Raw genomic sequence first — 21,504 nt, 5'->3', positions numbered from 1 at the left:
TCTTATCTAAAGTTCTATCTCTCAGAAAACTGAGTCAGTATCTGGTGGCTTTTAACGTTACAGTTAATTACTGTGTGGATGCTAGGTGACAATAGACAAGTTACCTCATCTTGTTTCCTTCTGCTATTTGTTCTCCTACTTCCAAAACAATCTGTTGAGGGATAGTCCCTGTCCCCAATGAAGGCAGAACTCTCAAAGAATTCACAGTCTGGCATTAGAGGGAGACACAAATCAATACGTTTATCTGTGGAGACCATAAAGAGGAAGCAGTTAGGAGCAGAGTACCTAGTTTCCCTAACTTCACTGAGATGGTTTTTTTCCGCAGATGGAATCTATCTGCTCAGGTTCTGCTGCTGAGTGAGTTTGAATAAAAGTTTCATTATCCACTTATTACATATAAGGACTGCATAAGAAATAGTTCATTCCACAGTCTCAGGAAATGTCCTCTGAACATAAATAACTACATATTTGCCTTTTATTTGCCACATTTACTGCATTCCTGAGGGTCTTGGTCAGTGAACAAGCTCCTCAGACCAATTAACAGTGCCAATGCTTGCAACTGAAGTCATGTTCTCTGTCAGTGGAATCTTGTAATCTTGGGATATGCAAATAAAGAACCATATAAAGATGTGGATATCAAATCATGTTCTAAAGACTTTTGTGTTCAGGCTTTTCAGAGATAGAATTAAAAGAAGTCAGGTCTTCTCTGGTGTTTATATAAGAAAGGCAACATGAATCCTCTAGGGAAAAAAACATATATTTTCAATGTGGGTAGCAGGAAGAAAATTGAAAATCTGTCTTCCATTTGAAGCTAATCTGAAAATTTGAGAAGACTCTATTCTTTGTTTGCCCCTCAGTAATAGAGTTTATTCCCAAGTTCTACTAGAAGATAGCTTCATTCTTTAATTTCATTATTTCACAGATGAAGTTGATGGCAGCAGTTAAGATATATTTAGAATAGAGGTCATTGAGATAGTCATTGTGAGTGATAGATAGGTTCCCTACTGAATGAAGACTGGCCTCCCAGCTGCTTGCTTCTGTTGCCCAGTATGTCTTGTATATTCGAGCCCATCCCAGTGCAAGGCACCTGCACCCCATTTCCCTCCAGCAGCAGAGGATGACGCAACCCACAGACTTCATTAGTGTCTTAATTTCCCTGAGAGGAGAAGTCCTCTTCAGTGTCTTGGAGGAAAGATCTGCCTCTTCTGAAAAGATTGTTATGATTACTTGTGATTAATCACACACTTCGCAGGCAAGATTGTAGGGTGACAGGAAGCAAGATTGACTCACTAAGGAAAGCGATCAAGGCTGCCAGTGGTCCTGCTAAATTGTAATAACTTCCCCGGAGTGCTTTCACACAAGACACAGTGCATCGGTTGACTCTGACCACCCCCACGGTGAAGGAGGTGGAGCAGGAATTAGCAGCCCAAATTTAGGTTGCAAGAGAGTCCTCAGAAATGAGGTGCTTTGCCCACAGTCTCACATTTATGTGTTTCATAAATCCTCGAAATTACCTTTCCTTACTCTGTGCCTCTTTAATAGGAAATTCTGTTACCTTCTCAGCTATACTGAATAAATGTGTGCGTACCCGCAAGGATAGACTCTTCAACTTAACTTTTACAAGAGAACAATCCAATAGTCCAAGTTCACAGACAGCTTTTTCCTGTTAGATTTGTCCTCTTCCAAATCAATTAATCTACAAAATTAATGAAGATGAAAAATACACACTTTAAGGAAATACGTAAGCCAGCAATAGTAGGCTAGCATTCTGAATTCACTTTACGCTAAACAGCCATTCAGGGTATTTAAAATAGCTCAGTCATAGAGGAGATAGCCCCGGAAGGATTCCTGTCTGCATGGAAAACGCCTCAAATTCCCCCCGATTCCTATCTGTATACAGTGCCTGAGCTGTGTGTCTGACTTATGTAGGAAGAATAATAAGGAAAATTGGTTTCCTCTATTAAAGTAACTACTATTAAAGCTTAAACTATTTATTTAAAAATTAATGCAGTTTTTATGAATCGATGAATCTAAAACGTACAAGCTTGTCAGAACTGGGGACACCAGTGGCAAAGAGGCCACTCAGTGACATGAGATGTTTTGCAGGAAATGAATCTCCAAGATCATTTGAGTTATGTAGCTGTATCACAGCAAATAGTTCACGGTGATCAGCAGATCTAAGGATGTGGTTGTTAGAACTGTGCTGAGAATGGGGGAAGGGAGGTTTGTTAACGAGGGGGACAGACTTTTAGTTTAGGCAGAGGAACACATTCTAGAATTAGATGTTGGTGGCAGTTACACAAAAATGAGTGTATCAATGACAGTGTATCCCCAAGTCTACAAGGCTTGTCTGTTGTACATTGACGCAAGACTAAAGAATTCCTGACGTGACAGTCATTCTTTAAGATACTATTGTATCTTTGCTTTTTTTATTATGTGGATAAAGAAGACAATATCTCTAGTAGGAAAGTGTCATAATGATGCTCAATTATTGGTTACAGTCATATAGCACTTAATTAATATATTAATATTATTAATATTATTAATATATGTGCTAATTATTAATATAACACATATATTAATTAAAGAATTAATGAAACTTAACTTTGACTTTAGCAGGAGAATAATGGATTTGGGGGAATATCTTGGATGCTTGAAGCTTTGGCTCCTCTGAGATGTTTAATGATGATTTCGTCATAAAAACCTTAGTGACTCTCGTGCCTTCTTCAGGACAGGGTGTGGGCCAACGTGGGAAAGAGCCTAAACTGTATTATCGCTAAAGTTGACAAACTGATCGAGAGAGACAGTCGCAACGACAAAAGTACTGGAGGCGACAGTAGCAAGGACGGAGATGCGGACCCTAACCTGGAAGATTCCCTCACATCCCACCCAAGGGGTAAGAACTCCATTTTCACCAATCATTGGATGAGTAAAGGAAATGAGAAAATCATGATAAAATGAGATAGAACGAGAGGAGTCAATAAGCACCTTTAATGAAAGAGCAGTGAGTGGACTTGACATGGATGACGGAAGGCTATTTGTCACACTGTGTCAGTTGTGATTTCAGGGCTGCTTGTCATGTTTCTCTGTTTTCTTTTACCTGTGAACGTTCCTGGAAGATGGCCAATGTAGGCTTCAGAGCAATGGTTCTTAACCTCTGGGTCATGACCCTCAAAGGACCACGGGAAAACACTGATATTTCCATTACAATTCCTAACAGTAGCAACATTACAGTTACAGTGTAGCATTACAAATAATTGTATGGTTGGAGGCCACTACTGCCTGAGAACTCTACTAAGGGCAGAAGCGTTAGGAAGGTTGAGAGTCACTGCTTCGGAGTGCAAGACAGTCTCATCTTCTTTTACAAGTTCCCAAAATGGTAGTTGAGAGACAATCAAGCATGTATTTTTTTTCAGAAGTGATATTTCCCATGGTTTCTGAACAAAGGGAGGAGGGCATCACTCAGAGGTCATATTGTCATTTAAAAACAGATATGGAGGCTTGATTCTGAGTATTATTCTGTTATCATATCCTAGTGCTGTGTTTTCATGCATGCATATTCATGTGACCGTATACATGTATGAATAGAGGATTATATAGAGAGAATCTAAGAGAAAAGATTATGAATTGACAGATCAGAGATAGATGACAGTAACTGCATTTAAATAGGTACTATTTTGGTTCCTTGATTGGCACATATGATAAACACTTTAATAATTTTATGTCTTCGTGAATAGTTTTGTTAATTTTGTTAATGTTGATAAGAACCAAACAATACTGTATGTATTTATTGACATCAGAAATTTTATTACAACTGGCCTAGGATTTTGTTGGCTTTCTTATGCTTGAGGCATTTCTCTAACTTTGACTTCTCAAATCTATTCTTTTTGTTTTGTTTTGTTTTGTTTTGTTTGTTTTCTGTTTTGTTTGTTTGTTTAAAATAACGAATTATGGATGGATATTTTCCATTAATTTATTTATTCATTCACTTTACATCCCGATGGCAGCCTCCTCTCAGATAGTCCCTCACATGCCTCTTCTCCCTTCACTCCTCTAAGAAGGAGGAGACTCCACTGGTACCACCAACCTACGCTGGCAAACCAAGTCACTGTAGGTCTAGGCACATCCTCTCCCACTGAGGCCAGAAAAGGTGGGCCAGTCACGGGGGGACACAACAGGATCAGGGACAACCTCCACTCCAGTTGTTGGGGGACCCTCATGAAGATCAAGTTATGTATCTGCTACATATGGGTGGAAAGACAAGGTCCAGTGGATGGATAAAATTTTAAAATTATTGTTTTCCCAATTAGTTTGCTTGAAGCTCCACTACTCCTGTTTCATCATGTGTTCCATATATGCATAAAATATGAGCTTTATACACACACATGCAAGTGTATGTGTTCCCACGCATCCACTTTTGGGTCCCCTCCACACACAGACACACACACACACACACACACACACACACACACACATTAATGAGAACTAATGAAAAAAGAGGCCATCAGTTTGAAAGAGGAGTCTATGGAAGGTTTTGGAACAAAGAAAGAAAAGGGAATAATGATATAATTATATTCTTAAAAAATAAGAAAAATAATTTTACAGTTCTATGTCTCCTCACATGATTAAATGACAGAATCCTTCCCTAAATTCTTTTTGGAAGTAATATTTGGAGTTTTTTTTTGTGTAGATGACCCATCTTCCTCTGTTGTCCATTCCAAATTGAACACACAACGTTCTTCATGCTCACACTGGATGTTTTCTTATTTAGTAATACTATACTTATTTTTAAGTTAGTAAACCTAGTAAGTCTCAAATCTCACATGAATTAAAGCAGAAACTTGTCATAGTTTTGTGTTAAAAATAGTACTCTCCAACTTTCTTCAGTCACATCTGCATTGGCTAACAAGTAGGCGCCAGAGTCAGTAGAGTTCTAGAAAACAGAATTGTTTAGCAGAACTCAAAGATCAAAGAGACAAGAGTAGATCAGGCTGTCACTTGCAGGATTTTCAGTGCACATTATTTATAGCAGAAAAAATGGATATCTGATTTTGGTGTGTGTTGAAACCCTTCCAACAGCCCAGAGATGCGAATAAAGTTCTGAAATATTTGAAACGACACAACTTTTCACATCTGGTATTTAACCAGAGCAGTGTTCCTGGATTAATATTACACTTTTAAATCTAAAATGAAGCTGGAGAGATGGCTCAGTGGCTAAGAGCACTGACTGCTTTTCCAGGGGACTGGACTTCAGTTCTCAGAACCAACATGGCAGCTCACAACTGTCTGGGGCTCCATTTCCAGAGGATGACAGTCTCTGGATGTACAAACATATGTACAGGCCAAACAACTATATACATAAAATCATGCATGAATTTGTAAAAATTCATGTAGCGTCACAGTCTGATCACTCCCGGGGATGGTTGTAGTCAAGTGTAATGTGGGCTAACCGGATTTATATTTTTCTTATTTTCACCTGATGGTACAAATACTCTTGTTTCACATTATTTTGTTTGTTATAAAATTCCTTAAATGGTACTATTTAAAGTCTTGTGAAAAGTTGCTTAATATAGAATATGTCGAATAATTTCAAAGTCAAAGATTCTGTTAACACTCTACCTTCTGGTCAACATTAAACAGAGAGTATGCTTCAAGGAAGCTATTGATATAAAAATGATATCTTTATAATCATCTTAACATACAGAAATATGTATCTTGCAAGTAATTCCGTGTTTAATAATACTTCAATAAATTTCAGGTGATAACTGCTTAGGTAGAATGACTTTAATTAACTAAGTCAGTTGATTAAGATACCTTTATCTTCCGTCAATTTAGAGCCTGCCTGTTTAATAGAGGGTAGATATTACAATTTCTCTGCTGACTTGTCACACAATCAATATAGTATAGAAGGAGTTTGAACTGATAAAATAATCAAGTAGATATGCATTTGGTCCACGATATAGTACAAATTATTACTGATGAGGAAAGTTTAGACATGTGCCTACATTTCCCTAATTTATCCCTAATAATCGTGTGAGCAAAGGCAATACATTATTGAGTTTGTTTAAAAGGAGCAAATGGGATTGCATATGCCTGGTGATTTTATTTCAACTAGATATAAATATTTAGAATATTCTTCTGTTTTTAAGCAGATATAGCCACACACTCGCAAGAGTATTTCAAATAAACTGGAATGCCCATCATAAATAAAATGTATGATTTATGTCTCGCACATCAGTATTCTCTCATAAATGTTTCATGGAAATTAGTGTTTAATGATTGTCAACGAATTTAGCAAAATAGAAACTGCTCTTTTTGATATTCATGTATTATATTAATGCTATAATTAACACACAAGCATCATTGAATATTTAATTCTTCAACTTTGTGGATAGTCTCATTTAAGTTAGACTGCTAAGAGTGGGAACGTTTTATGATATTTCCCTTCCTCTAAGGCATTATTTGTTCAACTAATCATTTTTATTACTGTGGATTCATACGTGCTCCTTATTTTTGCTTTATAATCCAATATCATTACCATTTATTTTGAGTTCAAATCATTGTGTATTCAGCAACCGAGAGTGTTTTTAGCTCCTTGCCACAGCAGTTCAGATGGTCTCCAAGGAATCTTGTTCCTTCCATTGGAAGCACCACTTAGATCTCACATCTGCTTTATGGAAACATTTTCCATAAACATAGGTCCTGAATTGATTATGTCTATGCAGACACTCTCAAGAGCACACCTCTGTCTTGCTAATTTCATGCCATGTTTGTTTTTTCCTAAATTTATACTTTTGCCTGGATGGGAAGCTTAATGGTATAAAGTGTATTAATCAAGACTATCTTCACATTATTTTGTTTAATAATGAAATCAATCTCCTCAATACTCTAGTGTTTATCCGCATCCACTAGCTATAGAAGAAACTGACATCTCTATTTCTTACAATGAACTAAGCGACTTTCATTAGCTAATATTTATTGTATACACGACATGCCAAATACTGTCTGACATCTATTCAAACTCATTGTTAGTGGTTCTTAAGACAATATTTTCTCATTTATTGATTCATTTGTTCTCCATGGAGACATACCCTGGCATGCATAGGTCAGAAGAAAATCCACGGAATGTTGGGTCTCTCTGTCCACCAACTGGGTCCTGGAAGTCATGTCAGGCCATTAGGCTTGGCATCAGGACTTTTGCCCCTTGACCCATCTCATTGATCCTGTAAGTGATTAATTTCATCATGCTGTATTACTTCTGTTTGTTTCTCTAAGAATTTAATTCTGCAAACATTTTTTGAAGTGCTACTTGGCTACAGTTACACAACAGGTGTTGATTGTTCCTGGAATGTGGTAAGTGTCACCATGTAAATCAGACTCCTGCTGGATTTTGTGTCATAGCCTCTCTCACCGTTCCCATTTTTGCCTTAATTTGTATGTATTGTTCGTGTGTCCTTACAACTCTGATGGTCTCGTCCTTTCCCTGAGTTCCTCTTCCATTTGTACCCACTTTTTTCTTTTTACAGTGTATTAATACAGTAAAATTTTACGTTTGCAGTGTGGGTTTTTACCTTTTTCTAGAGTATTTACTTCAAAGCAGAGGCTTTAAGACACATCCCTGACTTGCTTTATACATTTCCTTCAGCATGAATACAAATAGTTCTAGTAGAAGTCAAGCTCTCTCTACTGTTTAGATTTAAATAATTAAATATATTTTCACAGCGTCTGCATTTATGGGGATGAGTGTATGTGTGGATGTGTGTGTCCATTTGCATGTGTGTATATCTCTATGTGTGAGTGTCTACTGAACCAGTAACCACAGATTGCCCCTTTATTTTCAGTACACGGAAACACAATTATGGACATCTGCTCTCTGCGTAGTACCACATGCCTTCAATTTCAGAATAAATTGAGGCTACAAAGATTAAATCAGTGAATATTAAACTCTTGGATTTTGATGTGAACTCAACGATTATGTAATTAAACCTCCTGAATTATGTTAAGAGGCTTACCTACAGTGTCTCTGCCAATTCCAGCCTAGGCTGCAACACGCAGCTGTGGTTCCAGGAAACACCGTTTTGTCTTCTAGTGCCTCCCATTGCAGACAGTGGTCCAAATATGCTTGCATTAAGTCTGCCCACTGGCCCAGATGCAATCTTTGGCAATAAACAGAACGATTTTATTTTCCTTTCCTTACATTAAGCCAAAATTACATCTGAAAACAACCATCATGCCTTGCTTGAATTGTCACATTCGGTGCATTTTTCAAAGGAACAGCCTCGAGATTCTCAATAGTGGCTTTTCTCAAAGCCTTCGCTCATTTGTCTTGGCTTTCCCAAGAGCAGCACACTGTCCTCTAGCAAGGCAGGAGTGATACAGGGAATCAGCTCTCTCCTCTTAGTTACTGCTGATATTAATGACACCTAAAGTCCTAGCAGCTGCCTAGGCAGCCACATTTTACGAGCAATAATAGGGATAGGCATAAGCCTGACTAGACTGACTTATTCTTCATGTGTTTTCAAGATTTAAGCAGCATTTAAGCACCGTTCTAGGCTACATATTGTGAAATACGAGTGGCTTTGGGAGAGTAAGATGGCTTATCTTGCTGCTGCCACAGAGATGGATATCCACCCGTGTCTGCGGCGTGAAACACTGTTGAGAGGGCATCCCAATAAATATTTGTTGTGTTTGTTTTTCCATCCATCATATCTACTGTCCCACTCTGGCTTAGCTTAGTCATATTTCGCAAACTTTCCTCTTCGTCTCATAGAAGTCGTTGATAAAAATAGTACAAAATGGACCTGAGTACAGGTCCCGAGACACAAGGCCAAAAGGACGATGCCTACTGAATCCTTTTGCAGATTCTCCCTCTTTGGAATGTACATTCCATAAGCTCTGTATTCACAGCTTTTACTTCTCTCTCTGGTGCGTTGCGATGTCCCACACAAAGTGGATTGTTTGCCCTAATGTACCAAACTGTAAGTTTGACATTCCTGTACTACCTACAGGGGTCGTTCATGCAGCCGTGCAAAGCCATGTGCACGCCCAGCTAGCATGGTTCACGATGTCAATCCCGGGTGTCGAGAGACTGATAAGAATCGAATTCGCAGTTCACATGACTGCTCACACGTATGCACAGTACACTTGCAAGCCACCTTCCTTTGCTCCTTCCTCACAGTGAGTCTGTGGGGGCAGATTTGGTATTGGTCCCCGATTCGTAGGTGGGGTTAAACCATTCATCTAAAAATCACAGAATTTGATCCCAGTCTGGACAGAGTGGTTCCTATGTGGGTGATTAAGTCAGAAAAACTCTGGGAGTCTTAGAATACTCTTGGAAAAAGGAATACATACACTTTGATAGTAGCTGTGTCTATGTACCGTCCTGCCGATGTATTTTTCCTTGATGTTTTCAGTGTGTCTTAGTCACAGGTTGGCGTGACTTATTTGCTAAGGCTTCCCTTATTTTAAAGGCCTCGTGATTCTTTTTTCTTTTTTCTTTTTTCTTTTCTTTTTTTTTTTTTTTCAGAGCTGGGGACCGAACCCAGAGCCTTGTGCTTGCTAGGCAAGCGCTCTACCACTGAGCTAAACCCCTAGGCCTCGTGATTCTTTTTTTTTTTTTTTTTTTTGTTCTAGAAAGAACAGATCTGTTCTGTTTATTGCATATTCTTTTTTTTTTTAATTAACTTGAGTATTTCTTATTTACATTTCGAGTGTTATTCCCTTTCCCGGTTTCCGGGCAAACATCCCCCTAATCCCTCCCCCTCCTCTCCTTTATGGGTGTTCCCCTCCCCATCCTCCCCCCATTGCCACCCTCCCCCCAACAATCACGTTCACTGGGGGTTCAGTCTTAGCAGGACCCAGGGCTTCCCCTTCCACTGGTGCTCTTACTAGGCTATTCATTGCTACCTATGAGGTCAGAGTCCAGGATCAGTCCATGTATAGTCTTTAGGTAGTGGCTTAGTCCCTGGAAGCTCTGGTTGCTTGGCATTGTTGTACATATGGGGTCTCGAGCCCCTTCAAGCTCTTCCAGTTCTTTCTCTGATTCCTTCATTGGGGGTCCTATTCTCAGTTCAGTGGTTTGCTGCTGGCATTCGCCTCTGTATTTGCTGTATTCTGGCTGTGTCTCTCAGGAGCGATCTACATCCGGCTCCTGTCGGACTGCACTTCTTTGCTTCATCCATCTTGTCTAATTGGATGGCTGTATATGTATGAGGCCTCGTGATTCTTAGCCCACATGTGTCTAGTCACAGGGCTTTGACTTGCTCCCCTTCCTCATTCTCTCACTCTTCATGCTAACGTACTCTGAACCCCGAAGAACTCACCGTGTGCTTGTCACTGCCAGCCTTTGAGAGATGCTGCCGATCCACCTCCCACAGGCCAAACCTTCACATCCTTTGTGTGCCTTCCCTGAGCTTCATGGAGCCAGTGCAGTTGACCCTTCCCTAAGAAGAGTTCAGTGCTCTGAGCTTACTGTGCTGTTCCTCTAGTGAAACTCCTGATGATGTCATTGGATTCGTTTCAGCAGTGCAGTTTAATGGGGTAATAGAACCAATGCCTGGAGCTGTGGATCTCAATTCATGAGTTCTGTCGGGCCCTCTCCTTTGGATGCCTTTGGCAGTGTCTCTTCAGCCTGGCCACCAGTATCCATCCAGAAAGACTTTAAATGTCCACTCGCCTAAGGGAAATTATGTTTACTGTGGAGTCATGTTCAGGCTGGGGTCTTTGAGGCTTGACATTCACACACTCCCATGCCCAAAGAAGTGAGACATGAACAAATAACTTAAAACTGTGACCGATGTGACAGGTCAGCAATAGTACCACCGAGAAAGAAAACAGAAAACTGTTTATAGCTTTTGAATAAAGCCCCAGGATTTTCTTTTTTTTTTCTTTTTTTCTTTTTCTTTTTTGGTTTGCCAATTATGTAGCTGTACTTTCTGTGGGGCTTGCAAGTACAAAGGCATCATGCAGGATAATAAGAACAAATCCAGGGTCGGAAAGGAAACGAGACCAAACTAGGACAGAGAATCTCTGCAGAAGTGGCCGCCATTCGGCCTCCTGCCTGTCATTTGCACAATGTGATATGGACAGCTCAAAAGTTAGCATTGCCTAAAGTGTCTCCAGTAAATTAGAAATTTTATATAATACACTTCATTTTGAGGGATCAATGACTAAACCATGTGACAGCCAGGAAAGTTCACTCTCACTCTGAGTAAGACTGGCTCGTTGGCAATTCTTTTGAAACTTCCAAGTCTCTGACTGCTTACACATGCTGTTTTAAATGCCACCCTGCCACTAGACTCAGCTTTGTGAGAAATATGCCAAGTGTTGTAGCTTATTACTAAATCCATAACATATACTATAGTTATTGACAAATAATAAGCACTTGATATTATAGAATAAAGATGCTATTGTTGTCTCTGCATCTGCCACCCACCAGAAATGCTCGGTTTGTGTCTTCAATGTGTGCACACATTTACACATATGGAAAGGTACTGATCTCCTGAGAATGTGTTTCACAGTGGCTAATTATTTTCATGACTTTATTATATATAACAAATCTGCTTTGCTTTTAAACTACAGAAATCAAGGACAAAGCTTGGTTTCTTAAAGGAGCATAAATAGCATTGCAGTCTTTGGATTTCTACATCTTGAATGGGCACAATCTCATTGTGACATAAACATCATTGGATTGGGATTTAAAATTCACTGTTAAAGAGTTGAAATACTTCTATATATTATTTTAATCACTTGATAGATGTATTAAGAACCTAACTAGACCATATTTGTTCTCTATAATGATAGACTTTCAAAAACATTTGAACACAAGGTCATTTTATAACCATTCCTATTAGAAATTTATTATTTTATTATAAAATCATACAATATAGTATGAGATAGCATAGCCGTGTGGGGCTCAAAAGGTACTTAACAAGTGTACAATATGCTGTTTACTTGTTAGTGTAGTGTTTGAAGATCATTGAAATTCTATGAGTCTCACTTTCTTTTCAGTCAAATAGTGGTTATCTAAGAACAAAATTGAAAGGAAAATTTCAGTTCTGATGTTGTATAATGGAAAAAGAGATACACGTGTTTCTAAAGTCACCTGACATATATTTTATTTGGATAACTGTTCTATGCCAGGCACGATTTCAGACACAGAAGATAAAACACTGGCTAATGCAAACAGAACACTCTTCCTCCTCAAGTCTGTGTTTTCATAAAAAGGAGATATTAAAAAATAATGTGAGAGATGGGGAGCTTCATGCGGTACACTGATGGGTGGATAGGGACAAAGGTATTGGAGAATACAGAGCAAGTCAAAGCATTGTGGAGGGATGCTGTGGGTCCAAGGTTGGCAGTGTAAAATAATCAGTTGACAAAGGCTTCATTTAGAAGCTAATGTTTGAGGAAAGACAGAGGAGATAAAGGGAATAAGCATGGCTATCTCTGAGAAGGATTACCGGATGCAGAAAGCAGAGGGTGTGTGTCATATGCAGAGAACAATAAGCCTAAGGAGACAAAAAGTGAAAGGAGAGGCAAGGGAAAGAAGTGAAATTCAAGAGATAAATGCAAAAAGGACCATCTCTCACATCTCTAAAGACTCTGCCTTTACTCCAGGAAAACTGGGGAGCAACCAAGAGACTTAGAAATCACTAATTCAAAGCAGCCTAGAGAGGAACACAGACTTTTCTCTTGCAATTAGAATGTGAATGGCAAGAGTCAAACCTAATATACCTGCGAAGAAACCCAAAGCAAATATATAGGTGGGACATGAGATGCAGTTCCGAGCACAGAGGGGACAAAACGGTCCTGAGATTCTGTGCCTACTTTGAGGGTTAGTCCAAGGAGGTTTTCTAATAGTTTGAACGGAAACATGAGCATTGACATCAAAAATAACTTAAAAATGTTTAAAAGGACACATGATCCATGCAGGAGTTATAGAAACTTCTAGATGGAATAAACCTTTTTGGAAAGGAACATAGGAAGTCATCTAGAAGGCATTAAGTTTGACATGCAAATATCAGCTATGATATTAGGTACAAGAAGCTGAGGTTCTGACAAGCAGATGGAAATTTAGTCAAGAACATCTTCGATGTGTTGAACGTTAAGAGAATAAGGAATCCATCTCTAGATTATTCCTAAAGACACATCAGTGTTGTTAGATAAGAAAGAAGTAGAGGAAACGCAATGTTTTATTTGACAATCATTGATGAATTAGGATTGTTGCCTCCTGCAACCGAGGGTTAAAAGCACTGAGCAAAATTGGATTGAGGAATGACTTTGAACTTAGCAGTGATGAAGTCCTTTGTGACAATGAGTAGAGTGGTCTTGCTTTAGTAGGTAGGAATTAACAGCACAATGGAGAGGACTAAGAAGGAGACATAGGAAAGGAACTGGAAACAATTGTATATTCATTTAGGGAGGGTGACCAGTAAAGAGAAACACGGTAAGAACTGTGGCGGGGAGTGCAGCTGACTTACTCTGTGGCAGGAAGAGTGGTTAACTGACTGTTACACTTGAAAGTGAAGGAGATACACAGGAGCTCTGGGCTCATTTGCTTGTGGGAATAAATCAGTAAAACGTGCAGGCTTAGGAGGAAGGAGGGAACCTTGCCAGAATGAGGCTCCTAGGTGAGTATTAATAAGATCTAGTGCATACGGAATAGAGTTGATGATCTACACTCGAGAGCTCACATCTTCACAAGTAGGAGGAAAATAAGGACACAAGGGATGAATGTTGGCAGGCGTAGAGATACAGTAACACAGAGAATCGAGCTTACTCCCGTCTCACAGAGGCTAATGGACATGGCTTCCATAGTCACAATACTCAGAGGAAGAATGCTACACAATTGGTGTGGACGAGCTATATGTTTAAACTATCCCAGCACCAACAACCTCTGACATGTGACCACTGATGTATGTTCACATTGCTCTTGGTTACTTGATTATATGTTTAACATTAAGAAATTTAATCTGTGTCCAATGTTCTATTTTTATATGTATAAAGGAAACCTAGTGGTATACACTATATGTGTTCTGGCTTAGAACACCAATTAAGGAAAAACTAACAAAAACTATTGCATATAGAAAAATGCAACTGGATTTAGGGTGCAGATATGCAAACATGTCTATTTCCTTCCTCTGCGTAACAGGATTCTAACCCAGTCAAGACAGCATCCACTGGTGCTGCCTTCCCCACCTTCTATGCCGCTATTGAAATAGCACCTATGTAATGTAAACACATGGGTCATTTCTGTCTGTTTCATGACCTCTGGGGCTTGTTTCAAATACTCAGCCTACATGTAGACTAGAGTCACAAGCCTTAAGTTTATTCATAGCTATAAGGCAAAATAACACTGAGACATGTGAGTCTGTGAATTCTTCTTGGTCCAGCGCAACCTGGATTCAAAGCTTCAGGGCTGCGACAGATGCGGAGCTCGGGTGACGAACAGGTGCAGTTGCTAGAAACTGTCTCAGGAGAATTTACTGAAGACTTTCAACTCGCTGCTGTGAAGTGCAAAGTTTAGCTCGAGTTCCAGCTCATGCATTTCATCTGCTATTTGTCTAAGAGCAAGAATGGAAAGTTTTATGACACTCCTCTCAGCCTGTCAGAGTTTAAACAAACAAGGTCCCTCAACGCTAGGGAAGGTGGCCTCTGTTCTTTTCCTGCTCATTTGTCTTGGACCGAACAGTATGCTCATTTCTAATTCATCAAAAAGTTGTCAAGAACAGTCACTTACCCCAGAGGACACTGGAGTGTTTATATTTTAAGATGTTGTTTTGTCTTTTGCTTGAATACTTCCTTGTGGCAAGAACAGGAGAAAGAAAATGGTTCACAGGCTCCCTCACACCCACGGTTTCCAATGGCCCTGATAGTCACTGTTTCTAGACTTTTCCTTAACTTTTGGCTCCTGTTGTCTATAAGATGGTCTATCTTGCCTTCTTCTCACGTCTACCTTCCTGTGTTCTTTGCTCCTACTCTGATGACATCATACAAGGTCTCCATTGGCTAAGATTCACTATTGTTGCTCTCTTAGCTACTTTTCTTGTTTCTTTAGAAGAGAAATACCTGGTAAGACAAGGGAAAGGGAAAGAAAAATATTTTGGATCATAGTTTTATCAATTCCAGCCCAAGATGATGACCCAGGCATGCTGAAACTGAGTGGCCCATGTAATGGCAGCCAGGAAGCAGAGAGAAGCCTACTCATTTGGTTAGGCTTTGTCCTTTTCCTCTTAGACTGTTCCGATACCTGTCTGTTTTGGTGTAGCTCCCTCTAGAGGACAATCTTCCTTCAAGAACCTTTGGAGAGGCCCCACGTATTTTCTTAATAACCTCAGGCACATCAATTCAACTACATTGAGTTTCAACATCAACAAGCACATGTATGGATAGATAGCTCAGTGGGTACAGTAAATCCCACGCAAGTCAGACAGTCAGGTTTTAATCCCTGAAACTCACGTACAGGAGAGATCTCATTCTGTGGATGTTTTTCTGAACTCCAGGAATGAGTCCTGGCGTGTAGATGCCCTCACCATGCAGTACAGTAATGATATTTCTAGATCAGTATAATGAGCAGCATTTATTGCATCAAATTCCAACTTCTCTGGTTATCTGAGTCATCTCAGAGTAGGAGCGGTGCGGTACAAATATCATTACACTCATCAAAATAAAGCTATAAGACATGACCGTTGTGATTTAGTGAACTTAACATCTCTCAAGATGACTGTGTTGAAGCGAAGGAGCGGTGCTATGGTTTGGATCTGAATCTCTGCTATGCGCTAAAGACTTGCTCCTTTGTGCACCACTCCTGGATGCTGATGGAACCTTCAGGAGGTCACACCCCATGAGAAGTGTTTAGGTCATTAGGGTTGTGGTCCCAAGGGTGTTTGGAGAACCACCCTCCCCATTTCGCTCTTTAGCATTCCAGCTGTGAAATGAGCAGTGTGCTTCACTCATGCTCTGTCACTGTCACTGTCACAAGGAAACCTGCCACAGAATAATGGATTTAATCAGCCCCAACTAGATACTTCAAAGCTTTTAAGCAACATAGATAGACCTTTGCTCTTTTCAAGGCCATTGCATTTTGACTAATACAGCAGGTAATGTCAGAAAGCCAATTCAGTACTTGTTATGGTAAGATAAATGCAAATTGAGTGTTCAGTTCCTGGACCACAGTTAGGGAATGAATCGTAAAGGCAAGAGCAGGAAGAGAATATTCTCAGCCTGCAGACATAACTTTGAAGCAGTCATAACCCCAGCACATGTTCCCTTTTCTCTCTTGCCTCTTGCTGTCTGGACTTAACATACTTTCTGTGTTCTACCCCTAGGATATGTCTAGATTAGAGGCCTCAAGAGAGCCAGTGTCTATGCATAACGTTGGTCACATGTATTTACTTATACAAAGAAATTCATTGTAAACTGTGCCGAGGAATACTCCCCAGTAATTTATCCTCCCACACTCATATTGATGACTAGAATACTGTTCACAGGTGAACACAGAGAGTTGAATTCTCAACACATGTTCACACAGTGGGGCTCAGAAAGAGCTGTATCTTTGCTGGTTTAGCATGTGGGCTTTGAAAGTCAAGGAACATTCTAAGAGTGTAGATCCCTGTGCCTGTCTTCTGTCCTCATCCCCTGACCCTGAAGATGTTTCAGTTTTTATATTGAGTGAGATTTGTATATAATATGAAACACATGTTGGATAAGGATTGGTCTGTGTTCACCTCAAACCATTAGGCATTTTGTCAGCCTCCTTTGGAGTTACCTCAGATCTTCTCCTTCATAGAAATTCATGAGGAACAGAGCAGAGACATCTTCTCTCAGATATTAGCAGAGCATATAGTGGTTATTCGACCTTTTAGCTTTCCTTCCCCCTACCATATCTGAAAAGCTGGGATAACAAAAATAAGAATGTTTACATGCTTTTGTGAAGTTAATTATTTTAAATGAGGAGAGGAAAATCAAATACCTGAGAAGAAATTGGCAGGACAGCGTTGCGCCGTGTTACAGTGGGTTGCTACATGGCCCTTTTATTTTCCTCCCGAGTAACATAAGAGCCATTGAGCTCTGAGGACACGGACATCCTGTCCAGGAAATAGATGGTGTGTGGAGGGGAGGGAGGGCACCCAGCAGTCATCCTTTGAATCCTTTAGCTAGTTTCACTTGAATACATTAGAGAAGGCTGTAAAAGGATGGGAAGCAGAGAGCTGCCTGGATGGCTTCCAGGTTCCATCACAGAGCTCAGGAAAAGCTCGGCTAAGCCACATGCATTTTATGTTTTCCTGAGGAAAAATTCTGCTTGTTGGTCTCAGGGTTAAGGAGTCTCAGCAAGTTTTTATGGAGATACTAAAACATTCTCTTCATATTTTCCTCTGCTACTGAAGGAAGCCCAAGAGAACTACAAGTCAGGGACTGCCAAGGTGCTGAACTGGGAGATACTGATGGGGTGGCAAACCATGATGTAAGCACGACTGCCCTGCCTCCTTGAGGCATCTTACCAATGTGTTTTCCCATGTGCACACATGGTTCTACATGTGTGTAAAGTGGAAAAAAAAACACTAAACTCAGGAAAGTACATGTGAATGCATGCACGGATTTTTACTTTGCCCACACTGTAAGGAGAGTTGGTTTTATGGGAAGCACAACTGTCACTGTGCAAATGGTGGACTAGGAAGAATATGTCAGAAATAGGAAGAGTGAGCTCCCCCCCCCCAAACAACCATTAGTTTTGACAAGAAACTTGAAGCATATTTTGCTCCTGGTAAGAATGACATGAAATGTTCACTGTAGCAGAAAGACCATTTATGACCTGAACTCTACCTCTCTTTGGCCCCCCGTAGCCTATCGCATTCATGTCAGAACTTGGGATTTACAGAGTGGGCTGGACATTAACTTGGGAAAGAAACCTGTAGTCATTGCAGTTTGCTGGGACAGTTCCTTTCTCTACTGGTAGAGTTGATAGTTTCTCTTTCTAAAAGATACACGTCTGTTGCCTTCTTCCTCGCTTGGTATCTCCACAGAAAGCACGCTGTCTTCTTCAAGACATCTTACCATGCTCCAACGCTTCCAACTCTTCAATTACAACTGTTTTCTATATTCTCATTTTTCTTAAATTATAATCCTAAGTTATATAATCACTGTTTTATATACAGAATGTAGGGTATTAAATGGAGATGCTGGAATGCTTCTAACTAGAGAAGCACCTCCTTTTCCTCTTCGGTTTAGAGTACCAGTGTATTTCTCTCCCTATTCTAGTAAAACTAGAAATGGTCTCTTTCTCTCGTTTCTTTCCACCTCTGTTCTACTCTCCTCCTCTTTCCTCTCTCCCTCGGTCTCCCGTTCTGAAGTTTCTAAGTGTCCAGCGAAGTTTCTACTTTCAAAAATCTTTTAAAAAAGCAAACATCTGCGTTTCGTTTGAATGGACAATCTCATTCAAGGACGAAAACCTATACACTTACGATAGCTTTTTGTTTTCAGAGTGGAAAGCACGTGTCATACCCCTGAGCAAGCTATTGCCCCTGTGACACGGGAGAGTGCGAGTCCAGGTGTTTAGGCAATAGATACACGGTCTTTGAGAACTATGCAGATAGCGAGGAAAAATGTTTATTCATCCTTGAATTAAGTGACAAAGTAGTTCAACTTCAGCCTGATAAAGCAGCTCCATCTACTGCCCAGAAGCTGTATTTTCCGCCTGATAATTACACAGTGCAGTCTCAGACGTACACAACCAATCACAGGACAGGTTTGCAATTAGCTGTCAACAGTGAACCCTAAGTGAAGTTATCAGAATGTTCTTTTCCTAGTGTTTTCATAGGTAAGGGTGGGTGATATCAACACACACACAGACACACACACACACACACACACACACACACAAACACACACAACTAGTTTTTCATATTGAAGGTAATAGGTACAAAATGAGAGAGGATGGGGCATGCAACATGTAAGTATAGAAGATATGTAGTAACATAGAGCATTGCTTGTTGGTGCCTGAAATGCTATTTATTCAAAAAAAAAGTCATCTTTCCCACTTTTCTATGTAATTGGTTCTGTGGGAATTAATGACTTCAGTTGAACCACTGTTCATATTTTACCCTGAAGCACAAGCAGACTCTTGGTCAAATGAAACCAGCTGTAATGAGCCTTCTGTGAATTTCTCCTTTTCTAGTGTTTTCTTTCCCCCCCCAATACTAACAGTTAAGTCTACAGTATATTTTGGAAAGATCAAACATAATGCTTTGTTTTATATTGTAGCATTTTTTGTGCGTGCTGGAGGTCACTCATTATCCTTTCAACCATTTGGACTGGACAATTTAGCTTATTATATCACAACATCAAAAAATTGTAAATAGTACAGTCCTCACGTGATTATTTTTTTGTTTTTCATTTTTTATTGTTTTTTCAAGGTCTTAACTGATTATTGACCTTGTTGTTCTGAGAATCTGATGTTATCACAACCCTACTTGATAATTACTTTTTTATCTTCCATTATTCATGTTGTATTTGTCAATCCACTATTAATTCATTTAGATTTTAATAGAATGTCACAAAACCCAAAATTTGTATATATTTCTCAAGTCTTTTTTCTCCAAGTAAATTGAAATTTGTTCATATATTATGTGCCAGATTCACAATTATGTAGTTGGTCCATTTTACAAATCTAGACATGTAGGTACCCTAATTGGTTTTTATTTTTTCATATTATTGAAAACAGACATTTTTTCTCATAGTCATTTCCTGATTACAGTTTCCCCCCCTCTACTCCTCCCAGGTTCTTCTTACCTGCCCACCCATCAGCACCCACCCATTCTATCTTTCATTAGAAAAGAACAGGCTTCTAAATTATAATAACAAACCACAGCAGAGTAAATATAATAAAACAACAAAACCCATCACATTGAAGTTGGCCAAGGAAAACCAACAAGAATAAAAGAGGCCCAAGAGAAGGCCCAAGAATGAGAGGCCCACTCACTCACACACTTAGTAGTCTGATAAAAAAAAAGTAAAATAAAATAAAATGAAAGCTAGAATAAATATGCAGATGACCCGATGCAGACATTTTGACTTTTAAAAAGATTACTTTGTGACTGGACCACCAACCAAGGAGTGTGTAGGAGGGATCCATGGCTCCAGATACATATATACCAAGGATAGCTTTGTCTGATATCAGTGGGAGGAGAGGTCCTTGGTAGTGAGGAGGTATGATGCCCCCAAGATAAGGGGATGCTATGTGGGTGGCTGGGGGAGCATCCTCATAGAAACAAAGGGGGAAGGGGAGAGGGCGGGTGTGGGATGGGGGATCTTATGGAGGAATAACCGGGAAGTGGAATATCATTTGCGATGTAAACGAATGGATTGATTAAGAAAAAAGATTACTTTGGTATTAGAGAGATGGCTCACTGAGTAACGTAAGCAATGTGCAAAGCTGAAGACGTGAGTTTGGATCCAATCTCGTCATTCCTTCTTTATTAAGTAAAGTGTATGAAACAAAATCCAGTCAATCAGCATCCAAGAAAAAGGCCAAGCACAGTGAAGTATACCCATATTTTCAACAAAGGAAAGCAGAGAGAAAGGACAGAGCCTGGAGCTCATTGGCCAGAGACTTTAGCCAATGGGAGAGTTTCAGGTTCAGTCTGAGACTATCTCAAAATATAAAATAGCAATGGAAGAAAATGCAGGAACAGAGGCACATACCTGTATACCTATGTGTACACATGTAGATAGTACACACACACACACACACACACACACACACACACACGCACACACGCACACACGCACACACACACACACACACACACCATTCTTTAAATATACCATGTGGAACTCTAATAATGTCAAAAGTTTGACTTTTCCTTATATGCCTGCATTATGCAAAAACATAATGGCACAAATGGATGCATTCTTTGGCAATTTTGGTGTCCGCTAAAAGCTAGCCCTGTCCTAGTTTCTGGAGACTTGGTGATTAAATAAATACTTTCCTCTCCCTTGCTGAGCTTCTTCTTTAGCCAAATTCACACACAGCAGCATCAGAATGACGTGGCACAAAGAGGCACAACAGCACCCAAGCTTTAGGAAAGAAACAAAAACAAGCAGGGAGGCAGCTTCCTCTGGGACAGAGGTCTCGGACCAAGTCTCCAGAGAAGATTAAACCATCAGAAAGTAAGTAGAGAAAAGAAAACTTCTAGAGGGAGACTATCTTCAAAGCTTCTACAGTAAGGAGGTAGAGCATCCTGGGGGATAATTTAATACACTTAGAACACAACATTGCAAACAATTTTTTAAAAATGATTTATTTATTTTATGTATATGAATACACTGCCGCTGTCTTCAGACCCACTAGAAGGGGACATTGGATCCCATTACAGAAGGTTGTGAGCCACCAAGTGGTTGCTGGGAACTGAACTCAAGACCTCAGGAAGAGCAGTCAGTGTTCTTAACCACGGAGTCATCTCTCCAGCCACAATTTTCTTTCCTTCCTTCTTTCTTTCCTTCTGT

At 39.8% G+C, this 21,504-nt stretch overlaps 1 protein-coding gene across 14 annotated transcripts in view; it reads left to right on the top strand.

Annotated features, from left to right (window-relative positions):
- Window positions 1–21,504, top strand: part of Inpp4b (inositol polyphosphate-4-phosphatase type II B) — a 750,330-nt gene that overhangs the window by 648,768 nt on the left and 80,058 nt on the right. For all 14 annotated transcript variants that reach the window (XM_063277738.1, XM_063277736.1, XM_017601165.3 and 11 more), the window contains one exon: window positions 2,731–2,896. In XM_063277738.1, coding sequence (XP_063133808.1) covers window positions 2,731–2,896 — 166 coding nt within the window. The remainder of the gene's footprint in view (window positions 1–2,730; window positions 2,897–21,504) is intronic.

This window comes from Rattus norvegicus, chromosome 19 (assembly GCF_036323735.1).
Source record: "Rattus norvegicus strain BN/NHsdMcwi chromosome 19, GRCr8, whole genome shotgun sequence".
In the NCBI taxonomy this organism is placed as follows: domain Eukaryota; kingdom Metazoa; phylum Chordata; class Mammalia; order Rodentia; family Muridae; genus Rattus; species Rattus norvegicus.
This window is presented reverse-complemented; position numbering and strand designations above follow the sequence as displayed.